The sequence below is a fragment of the Doryrhamphus excisus genome, chromosome 7 (genome assembly GCF_030265055.1).
Source record: "Doryrhamphus excisus isolate RoL2022-K1 chromosome 7, RoL_Dexc_1.0, whole genome shotgun sequence".
NCBI classification, from domain to species: domain Eukaryota; kingdom Metazoa; phylum Chordata; class Actinopteri; order Syngnathiformes; family Syngnathidae; genus Doryrhamphus; species Doryrhamphus excisus.
In genome coordinates this window covers 21,298,982-21,311,024 of record NC_080472.1, presented here as the reverse complement: position 1 = coordinate 21,311,024, position 12,043 = coordinate 21,298,982, and the positions used below count along the sequence as shown (strand labels likewise).

The 12,043-nt window shown below is 41.5% G+C and overlaps 1 protein-coding gene across 4 annotated transcripts in view; it reads left to right on the top strand.

Annotated features, from left to right (window-relative positions):
• Positions 1–11,499, top strand: part of mybpc1 (myosin binding protein C1) — a 34,162-nt gene extending 22,663 nt beyond the window's left edge. For all 4 annotated transcript variants that reach the window (XM_058078381.1, XM_058078380.1, XM_058078379.1 and 1 more), the window contains 18 exons: positions 74–198; positions 273–378; positions 454–620; positions 696–861; positions 931–1,037; positions 1,105–1,241; positions 1,323–1,482; positions 1,556–1,660; positions 1,730–1,918; positions 2,048–2,182; positions 2,260–2,427; positions 2,504–2,592; positions 2,675–2,870; positions 4,037–4,176; positions 4,260–4,419; positions 4,484–4,620; positions 4,702–4,888; positions 10,806–11,499. In XM_058078381.1, coding sequence (XP_057934364.1) covers positions 74–198; positions 273–378; positions 454–620; positions 696–861; positions 931–1,037; positions 1,105–1,241; positions 1,323–1,482; positions 1,556–1,660; positions 1,730–1,918; positions 2,048–2,182; positions 2,260–2,427; positions 2,504–2,592; positions 2,675–2,870; positions 4,037–4,176; positions 4,260–4,419; positions 4,484–4,620; positions 4,702–4,888; positions 10,806–10,903 — 2,572 coding nt within the window. In that variant the 3' untranslated portion in view covers positions 10,904–11,499. The remainder of the gene's footprint in view (positions 1–73; positions 199–272; positions 379–453; positions 621–695; positions 862–930; positions 1,038–1,104; positions 1,242–1,322; positions 1,483–1,555; positions 1,661–1,729; positions 1,919–2,047; positions 2,183–2,259; positions 2,428–2,503; positions 2,593–2,674; positions 2,871–4,036; positions 4,177–4,259; positions 4,420–4,483; positions 4,621–4,701; positions 4,889–10,805) is intronic.
• Positions 11,500–12,043: the final 544 nt, after the last annotated feature.

Here is a 12,043-nt window from a genome sequence, read left to right as displayed (position 1 = left end):
GTTGTTCAAAAAAGTTGGGGACGGGGCTGCGGGTGATGATTCCTTCAAGGCGTAACGAGTGGATCCCGTTTAGGTATATATTTGAGCATAAGGGCACGCAAAGGATTATGGTCATCAACAACTGCACCCTAAACGACGACGCTGCCTATTCTGTGGCTGCAGGAGATGAGAAGTGCTCCACGGAACTGTTTGTCAAAGGTACCGTGAAGAACCGGAACACAGTTAAACTCCTTTGATGGCTCTTGAACACTGCAAGCCTTTCTGAATTGTAGAGTTACCGGTTAAGATCGTCAAGGGAATTGAACCCGTGAAGACCACCGTGAACGAGCGCATCGAGCTGGAGTGCGAGGTGTCGGAGGAAGGCGCTCAGGTCAAATGGTAATAAAACATTAGCAAGAAAGTCAAGTGAACATAAAGATCCGTCGGCGCTCACTGTTCCCGATTTTCCTTCAGGATGAAGAATGGCGTTGAGATCCCAACGGGGGTTCGATCCAGATATCGAGTCAAGTGCGAGGGAACCAAACACATGCTGGTGATTGATGACGCCTCCTTGGAAGACACCGGGACATACTCCATTATGGCTACCGGAGGAACATCTGAAGGTCACATACAGGTTGACTGTACGTAATTACCGTTACCGTTAGCATAGCTTTGGTCCGCTCAGCTTTGTGAGATTAACCCGCTCCATGAACTAGTAAAACCGCTGAAGATCCATCAGGATCTGCAGGACATCAAAGTGATGCTTGGTCAGCCTCTGAAGCTTCACTGCGAGATCTACCCGGGCAACGTTCCAGGTCGATGGTACAGGAACGGACAACTCATCCAGGCCAACGACCGCATCAACATCATACACAAGAATAAGTACGACCTCATTTTGTCACGTGTGTCCCGATATTGCTTTCCGGGATCTAACACGGATCGGATTTTCAGGGTTCATGAACTTTCAGTTCAAACCAGCTCCCTTCATGACTCTGGAGATTACACCTTTGTACCCGAGGGCTACTCCCAAAGCTTATCTGCCAAGGTTCACGTCATAGGTACTTTCCGATAAACTTTAAATCGTAACAAGATCTTGCACGAGACGTTGCTTGGTCTTTTTTCTAGATCCTCCAAGGGTGCACCTGGAAGGACTGAACTTCCCAGATAACACCGTGACAATTGTAGCAGGAAACAAGCTTCGCTTAGAGATCCCCATCAGCGGAGAACCAGCTCCAAGGGTGGTGTGGATGAAGGGGGAAAGGGTCTGTGTTAAAATTTGGTTTTTTGGTCTTCTGGTCTGTGACGTCAGTCAGACTCCGGTATTGATCGTGATGTCCACGCAGGTCATTCTCGAGTCCGGCCATCGCGTTCGAGCTGAAACTTATGTCGATCAAACGAGTCTGACAATTGAAATCACGGAACGAGAGGACACGGGAAACTACAAAATAGTCCTTCAAAACGAGGCCGGTGAGGCCACGGCTAGCATCAAATTAAAAGTTGTCGGTAAGACATCGCAGAACTCGATGTGTCGCATATTTTCACGTTCAAATCCCTACATAAACTTCTCTTCCTGCAGACATCCCTGATGCTCCAGACGCTCCTTTGGTGCCGGTAATCGGAGGTGATTGGTGCTCTATGACGTGGGAGATTCCCAAATACGACGGCGGTTCGCCGATTTTAGGTAAATTTCCCGACTAACCTCAAAGTTTCACACGGCAACAAACAAAGTAACGATGTTTGTCGTTCGTAGGGTACTTCATCGAGCGAAAAAAGAAGCAGAGTTCCCGATGGATGAGAATTAACTTCGACCTGATCAAAGAAACTTCGTATGAACCGAAGAAGATGATTGAAGGCGTTCCGTATGAAGTACGGATATTTGCCGTTAATGCCATTGGGGTGTCCAAACCGAGTGAACCGTCCAAAGCGTTTACTCCCCTTGGTGAGAACCCCAAATGTCCACTACGTGTCCAGGACAACGGATCAAGCTTCCATTGATTGGCAGTTGTTATTTGATCTTTTCCTGTCAAAAAACCGAAATGTCTGATCAGTAATATTGGTGTCTTCCAAGCTGTGACCAGTGAACCCACCATGCTGGTCGTGGACGACGTGACCGACACAACAGTGACCGTGAAGTGGCGTCCACCTGAAACCATCGGAGCCGCTGGACTTGATGGCTATTTAGTGGAGTACTGCCTTGAAGGAAGTACGGAAACCGAACAGAAAGCCAAGGAATTATTGGTAATCGACCATTTTTACATCTGGTTTGATTTCTGCCAACAGCCGAAGACTGGAAAGCAGCTAACGACGAACTGGTAGAGAAGACCAAATACACCATCACCGGACTGACATCTGGGTCCAAAATTTTAGTTCGAGTCAAGGCCATCAACGCCGCCGGAGCCAGCGCCCCGCGGACAATTCAGCACTCGATTCTTGTCAAAGAAGTCATCGGTAAGTTCTGACAATTCAACACCGTAATCCCCACGAAAACGAAAGTATGTAATGAATCTGGTGGTACGCCTCACAGAACCACCCAAGATCCGTGTCCCCCGACACTTGAAGCAAACCTATACCCGAAGAGTCGGAGAAGCGGTCAACATTGTGGTGCCCTTCATGGTAAGGGATTAATCAATGACCGCAAAACATTCGCATCTTCGCTAAGAATGTCTCATCGCCACCCGTGACATCGTCCCCCTAGGGCAAACCAAGGCCGAAGGTCACCTGGCTGAAGGACGGTAACCCCATAGATCCCGCTCATGTCAGCATCCGCAACACAGACTGCGATAGCATCATTTTCATCCGTAAAGCCGAGCGCAGTCACTCTGGGAAGTACGACATGAAGGTGCAGGTTGAAAACCACGTGGACACGGCCGTGATGGACATACAAATCATAGGTGAGGGAGTCAAATGTGCAAAGACGCCATTTTCAAATGCTAATGTTTCATTTTGCAAAAAAAAAAAAAAGGTCAGTAAGGATAATTCATAATGCCGCCTACAGAGAACATACTAACTCCTTATTTGTAAAATCACAAATACTTAACTTGTTGATATAGTTCATCTTCAAACAGCTAAAATGATGCTTAAGGCTAAAAATAAGCAATTAGCTAAAAATGTCATCCAATACTAAATAATAAATACTAAATAAAAATATTTAATTAATTAAATTGTAATTGTAATTAAATTAATTAAACAAATAAATTAAATTAAATTAATTAAACAAATAAATTAAATTAAAATTAAAATTAAAATTAAAATTAAAATTAAAATTAAAATTAAAATTAAAATTAAAATTAAAATTAAAATTAAAATTAAAATTAAAATTAAAATTAAAATTAAAATTAAAATTAAAATTAAAATTAAAATTAAAATTAAAATTAAAAATTAAATTAAAAATTAAAATAAAAATAAAAATAAAAATAAAAATTAAAATAAAAATAAAAATAAAAATAAAAATAAAAATAAAAATAAAAATAAAAATTAAAATTAAAATAAAAATTAAATTAAAAATTAAATTAAATTAAATTAAATTAAATTAAATTAAATTAAATTAAATTAAATTAAATTAAATTAAATTAAATTTAATTTAATTTAATTAGGAAAGCAGGAAGTGAACAAATGTATCAGTTACTGATTGTAAAAGTACCAGATGGAGGGGTAGGATTTAATAAGCTTTGCTTCTTCCTACTCCTTTTGGACAAGACTAAATAATAAATACTAAATAAAAACATTTAATTAATTAAATTTTAAAATTAAAATTAAAATTAAAATTAAAATTAAAATTAAAATTAAAATTAAAATTAAAATTAAAATTAAAATTAAAATTAAAATTAAAATTAAAATTAAAATTAAAATTAAAATAATAAAAAACTTAAACTATATTAGGAAAGCAGAAAGTGAACAAATGTAAGAGTTACAGATTGTAAAAGTACCAGATGGAGGGGTAGGATTTAATAAGCTTTGCTTCTTCCTACTCCTTTTGGACATGTGGAACTGTGAACTGATTATGTGATCTGATGCATGTTCAAATGAAATAACACCATTCCCATTTTCCCATTGTTAGATCTCCCCGGGCCCCCCCAGTGTGTGACAATCGAGGACGTATGGGGAGAAAATGTGGCCCTGAGCTGGACGCCCCCACGAGATAACGGCAATGCACAGATAACAGGCTACACCATTCAGAAGGCGGACAAGAAAACAATGGTACATTCCGAAACCCAGTTGTCATCATCATGGAACGTCATAGTAGCATGTAGCATTGACATGTTTGGACCTTCTGGATGTAGGAGTGGTACACATGCATCCAGCACTACCATCGCACCTTCATCGCCATCACTGAACTGGTGGTCGGGAACGAGTACTACTTCAGGGTCTTCTCGGAGAACATGTGCGGACTCAGTGAATCGGCCACGCAAACCAAGAAAAGCGCCCTCATCGTTAAAGAAGGTAGGACTCATCGATATCTCGATATCGCTCAGGATGGTCCACAACCTTTATCGTTCCACCAAAGGCATGCAGGTGAAAATTCCCGAGTACAACGACCACGACTTCAACGAAGCGCCCAAGTTCACACAGCCGCTGATAAACACGTTCGCCATCGCCGGCTACAACGCCACCCTCAACTGCAGCGTACGTGCTAACCCCAAGGTAGGTGAAGAACCCACGGAAGGATCCGAAAAGGAATCTCAAGTGTGGTACTGGTGCTGATGCTTGTGTATCCGCCCGCAGCCCAAGGTGACCTGGATGAAGAACAAGATAACCATCCTGGACGACCCGCGATACCGCATGTTCAGCAACCAAGGCGTGTGCACCCTGGAGATCAGGAAGCCCAGCCCTTACGATGGCGGCATGTACACCTGCAAGGCCATCAACGACTTGGGGGAGGCCCAGGTGGAGTGTAAGCTGGAGGTTAAAGGTCAGTGTGGATCTGGGTGAGGGTACTGTGTTAGTCTGGCACCTCTTTGGGTTTTTGGTCTCCCCAAGATTCATGGAAGTGAAAACAATCAACATCATAGACGACTTATGGATGGTGTCAAGCGGGGGTCTCGAACCGCTTACCTGGGGGGTGCTGGAGGTGGAGTCTGGGCGGCATCGAGTTTTCCATCTGGACCCTCTTTGGACTACGTGGCAAACAAACAACAAGGGAAGCCATGAGCTATAGTCAACCATAAGTGATAGCAATTTAGTACTGTGGCGCTCCCGACGGATATAACACTGTGGCGCTCCCGACGGATATAACACTGTGGCGCTCCCGACGGATATAACACTGTGGCGCTCCCGACGGATATAACACTGTGGCGCTCCCGACGGATATAACACTGTGGCGCTCCCGACGGATATAATACTGTGGCGCTCCCGACGGATATAAGACTGTGGCGCTCCCCATACATATAACACTGTGGCGCTCCCGACAGATACAATATACTGTGGCGCTCCCGACAGACACTATAATACTGTGGCGCTCCCGACAGATATAACACTGTGGCGCTCCCGACAGATATAACACTGTGGCGCTCCCCGCAGACATAATGCCGTGGCGCTCCCCACACATATAACACTGTGGCGCTCCCGACAGATACAATATATTGTGGCGCACCCGACACATATAACACTGTGGCGCGCCCGACACATATAACACTGTGGCGCGCCCGACACATATAACACTGTGGCGCTCCCGACGGATATAACACTGTGGCGCTCCCGACGGATATAACACTGTGGCGCTCCCGACGGATATAACACTGTGGCGCTCCCGACGGATATAACACTGTGGCGGTCCCGACAGATACTATAATACTGTGGCGGTCCCGACAGATATAGTACTGTGGCGGTCCCGACAGATGTAGTACTGTGGCGGTCCCGACAGATATCGTACTGTGGCGCTCCCGACAGATATCGTACTGTGGCGCTCCCGACAGATACTATAATACTGTGGCGCTCCCGACAGATATAATACTGTGGCGCTCCCGACAGATACTATAATACTGTGGCGCTCCCGACAGATATAGTACTGTGGCGCTTCCGACAGATATAGTACTGTGGCGCTCCCGACAGATACAATATACTGTGGCGCTCCCGACAGATGCAATATACTGTGGCGCTCCCGACAGATATAGTACTGTGGCGCTCCCGACAGATATAGTACTGTGGCGCTCCCGACAGATATTATACTGTGGCGCTCCCGACAGATATTATACTGTGGCGCTCCCGACAGATATTATACTGTGGCGCTCCCGACAGATATAATACTGTGGCGCTCCCGACAGATATAACACTGTGGCGCTCCCGACAGATATAACACTGTGGCGCTCCCGACAGATACAATATACTGTGGCGCTCCCGACACATATAATACTGTGGCGCTCCCGACGGATATAAGACTGTGGCGCTCCCGACGGATATAAGACTGTGGCGCTCCCCACACATATAACACTGTGGCGCTCCCGACAGACACAATATACTGTGGCGCTCCCGACAGACACTATAATACTGTGGCGCTCCCGACAGATATCGTACTGTGGCGCTCCCGACAGATATAACACTGTGGCGCTCCCGACAGATATAACACTGTGGCGCTCCCGACAGATATAACACTGTGGCGCTCCCGACAGATACAATATACTGTGGCGCTCCCGACACATATAATACTGTGGCGCTCCCGACGGATATAAGACTGTGGCGCTCCCGACGGATATAACACTGTGGCGCTCCCGACAGACACAATATACTGTGGCGCTCCCGACAGACACTATAATACTGTGGCGCTCCCGACAGATATCGTACTGTGGCGCTCCCGACAGATGTAGTAACACTGTGGCGCTCCCGACAGATATTATACTGTGGCGCTCCCGACAGATATAATACTGTGGCGCTCCCGACAGATATAATACTGTGGCGCTCCCGACAGATATAATACTGTGGCGCTCCCGACAGAAACTATAATACTGTGGCTCTCTCGACAGATATAATACTGTGGCGCTCCCGACAGATACAATATACTGTGGCGCTCCCGACAGATAAAATAATACGGTGGCGCTCCCGACAGATATCGTACGGTGGCGCTCCTGACAGATATAGTAACACTGTGGTGCTCCCGACAGATTTAACACTGTGGCGCTCCTGACAGATACATTACTGTGGCGCTCCCGACAGATACAATATACTGTGGTGCTCCCGACGGTTAGTATTACTGTTTCTGACAAACTGTACTTGCGAGACCCTGAATAGATTTTTTTTGGGGTGGGGGCCAAAATTCAAAAGAGTGTGCCAGTGTTTGTCATGAGTGTTGTGGAAAATGAAACGGACTGGCCTACAAGGACGTGTAAGTATCTGTTCTTTTTTGTCATTAATATCCTGAAAGGGTCCCTGACTTTATTTGCTTCAAAACGTTTGATATTTTATGTATTTATGTTCTACATGAACGTGATGGGAATGGTTGGTGGTCGAAACGAGCCCTGTGATTGGCTGGCCACCAATCCAGGGTGGACCCCGTGGAGCCCGTCCGTCACGACAATCTTTGCCAATTTCCCATCCACGTCAGGGACCTTTGACATGTTCTCCTGATCTCCACATACCCCCCCGTACACGAGTCTAGCGTGTGAATGAAACCCCTGACCAAGCTAACCTGATGTTCCCGGGTGGAGCACACAGCAGTAGATGCCTGTATGACCGATTCACACAAGCTAATGTTAGCTCCATCCAAGTGTCGTAGTCATGTCCTACCCGATGACACGTGTCCATCACCAACCTTGGAAGTTCTCCCATCTTCTCCATCCTCACTACTTTGACACGTTGTAATGTTTTTTTTTTTGTTGTTTTTTTTTTTACCAGCGACTATCCCTGGTTAACTCCTCCATATAAAAAGAGTCCAGTAACGGTATTCCCTGGAGCGCTACATATAACCCCACGTAAAACTTTTATGTTAACCCCTCTTCTCTTCTCTCTCCCCCCAGTCCACACTCAAGAATCATGAATATGTTTGTTCTCATAAAAGGTAAGCTTTCATATGGATCTGGCATATGAAGCTTATGTCATTCATTATTCCTAACTGTCTGAGTTGGGTGGGAACGCGGGTCGCTATTCCTCGCAGGAACGCAGCCATTAACGTGACAGGGATTTGCATGAAGCCTCATAGGTGGACTACTTTGTTTTTGTGTATTTTCACTGGTTGCAGTATTGTGACGTGAGGTGAGTACAATGTTTTAGTAGCTAAACAGGAAGTCCGTACGTACGAAGCTTTTTTTTTTTTAAGGATTCTTTCTGTGCCGCATGAGTATTTGTGCAAAGCGGCTATGTGTGCGTTTATTTACCTTCAAAACAAAACGCTTTACCCCCCCCCCCCTTTTATGCAAGCCTCAGCAGACGCAGATGGTGTCCCAGTTCAGTCCTACTTTGTTTGGAGTACTTTAAAACAACAAGAGAGCAGCCGAATACACTCAATGTTCACCCAGTCACGACTTTCACTTTTCACAAGTGTAAAAATAAGTTAAGCCCCATCAAAACTCACTCTGATCTAGTGACCACTGTCAGTTAATCATGCGATTAGTATCGATATCAGCAAAGCTCACTCATGGATGATCGGCGCATCCCCACTCAAAAGAATATACTGTAGCAGTAAGCTAGCTACCAAACCTTTAGCATGTATCAAAACAACTCCAAACTCGTCTTACAATTTTTTTTGAAACAATAACGTTTTGAAATATTTCAACAAAAATTACATTAATTCTCGTAAAAATAGCATCTTTTTTTCTTGTTCGAATATGACTGTAGCATATAAGAATATACTGTAGCAGTAAGCTAGCTACCAAACCTTTCGCAAGTATCAAAACAACTCCAAACTCATCTTACAACTTTTGAAACATTTTAACTATAATTACATTATTTTTCCTCCTATGACACATTAATTCTCGTGAAAATAGCATCTTTTTTCTTGTTCGAATATGACTGTAGCATATAAGAATAGCAGTAAGCTAGCTACCAAACCTTTAGCAAGTATCAAGACAACTCCAAACTCGTCTTACAATTTTTGAAACAATCACGTTTTGAAATATTTCAACTAAAATTACATTATTTTTCCCCATATGACACATTAATTCTCGTAAAATAGCATATTTTTTTCTTGTTAGAATGACTGTAGCATATAAGAATATACTGTAGCAGTAAGCTAGCTACCAAACCTTTAGCAAGTATCAAAACAACTCCAAACTCATCTTACAATTTTTGAAACAATAACATTTTGAAATATTTTAACTAAAATTACATTATTTTTCCCAATATGACACATTAATTCTCGTGAAAATAGCATCTTTTTTTCTTGTTAGAATATGACTGTAGCATATAAGAATATACTGTAGCAGTAAGCTAGCTACCAAACCTTTAGCAAGTATCAAGACAACTCCAAACTCATCTTACATCTTTTGAAACAATAACATTTTGAAATATTTTAATGAAAATTACATTAATTTCCCAATATGACACATTAATTCTCGTAAAAATAGCATTTTTTCTTGTTAGAATATGACTGTAGCATATAAGAATATATTGTAGCAGCAAGCTAGCTACCAAACCTTTAGCAAGTATCAAAATAACTCCAAACTCGTCTTACAATTTTTGAAACAATCACATTTTGAAATATTTTAACTAAAATTACATTATTTTTCCCCCATATGACACATTAATTCTCGTAAAAAAAGCATCTTTTTTTCTTGTTAGAATATGACTGTAGCATATAAGAATATACTGTAGCAGTAAGCTAGCTACCAAACCTTTAGCAAGTATCAAAACAACTCCAAACTCATCTTACAACTTTTGAAACATTTTAACTATAATTACATTATTTTTCCTCCTATGACACATTAATTCTCGTGAAAATAGCATCTTTTTTCTTGTTCGAATATGACTGTAGCATATAAGAATAGCAGTAAGCTAGCTACCAAACCTTTAGCGAGTATCAAAACAACTCCAAACTCATCTTGTAACTTTTGAAACAATAACTTTTTGAAATATTTTCATAAAAATTACATTATTTTTCCTCATATGACACATTAATTCTCGTAAAAATAACATCTTTTTTTCTTGTTAGAATATGACTGTAGCATATAAGAATATACTGTAGCAGTAAGCTAGTTACCAAACCTTTAGCAAGTATCAAAACAACTCCAAACTCATCTTACAACTTTTGAAACAATAACGTCTTGAAATATTTTCAAATTAAATTACAATTAATTATAATAATTATAATAATAATATAATTTAAAATATAATTTAAAATATTTTAAAATCACATTATTTTTCCTCATATGACACATTAATTCCCATGAAAATAGCATCTTTTTTTCTTAGAATATGACAGCTGTTTTTTTTATTTTAATTTTCCAATTATTTTAACTTTCTTCCTGTTAATTTTCTTGTTTTAATGTTATGACTTTATTCCCACAATATTCCCATATTATAAATTTTCCCCAACCTGATTTTTCAAAAATTACAATCCCTTTTTAAATGATGCTATTTCTCCTCATAAAATTATGACGCATAATTATTCTCGTTTTTTTGTCTGTACATTTTTTTAAAACAAACTTTTCCCCCTCCTGGGGCACACTTTGGACATCCTTGTGATATTACTTAGGCCAGCAGAGATGCTATTGAAGGCCTTGATGGTACACTACTGATTTAGCGAAGTACTTAAAGGCGATACCAAACCCACTCGAGATTTCCAGAAGATGAATATAAAGGAGGACTGGATTGGAACAGCCGAAAACCATGTTTCCGTCCATCTGTCTCTGCCGACATGATGACGCGTGTCCCTCTTTGCCCCCCCCCCACCCCCACCCCAGGAGGGTTCACCTTCTACGAACTCATGCAACGCGGAGTGCCCCTTCATCTGATTGACAAGTACATGAACGAGACGAAGGTGGTGGAACAAGACAAGTAGTAGAAAGGAGACAGTGAGACTTGTTTAGCTTTTTTTTGCCCAAATGTGCTGCTCATGATGCCCCTCGTCCCTCGCCAGAGGCCAGTGTCAGTGGGGGGTGGGGCATGGGGGGGTGGATACATTGGTCTGTGCTGTGGCATGCTGTGTCACATTTTTTTTGTACGTCTCAGTCAGCTCAAATTGCATGTCAGCAGCTCTTTTTCTTCATTTGATTAAGCGTGAAAATAAAATAGCACAAGCCGTGGTGCATTAAATGTTATTATTTTGAAAAGGGAAGTGCTCGGGGATGGTATATTTTGAGGGCGAGCGTGGCAAAAAAGGTGTGTATAAACAAATGTTTGGCATTTCTGTGGTGACTGAAGTTCTAAACGGCAACAAAAATGAAAATAGACTCAAGTACTGTTATTGGACTGCTATTATGATTTCTGATCATATTGTTCAGAGAAATTGGATTTAAAAAAAGTAGTTTTGTCTATTTTCTGCATGAAGTAAACTTGAACATATTTATGTTTTGAGCAGTGATGGAGGCTCACTCACGTGTGCATGACTTTACCTTTGTAATTATGGCCCATGGATTACAATAAATGGCAATTTTAACAATGCCACTGTTTCTGGGTATCTATTTTTTTGAAAATACAATTTTAAAAGAGCTTCTGTTTCACTGCAATAGTTCAAAAACAAAATTAAAATACAGCATATTGAATTGGCTGAAGACTTTTAAAACAACTATAGTGTATAAATTAAATACATACACTTGTAAAATTAAAAGCTTTGTTTGTAGTACCAGAATCCGTTACAATGCAATTTGTTTACATTAAGGGCATTGTACTCCCTCTACTTCCGTGTTAAGAGCGGATGTTTGCCTTGAAACTTCAAATTAAGAGCAGCACATTCGTCGAGTTTCTGCTACGACTGTTAACTTATAGGACAAGCAATGCACACAAGTCAAACAACCAGGCTAATTAATAGCCACGTAATCAACGTATTTCCTTTCGAGTACCAGTACTCAAAGAGATGTGTTTTAAGTAAAAAATAAGCAGGATCGTTTTATTTTCAAAACACCATCTCGGAATTGAAAACTACTTCCTGTTGTTACAGTATCACCTTCTACTTCTACTACGGGATGTATAAATGCTGAAG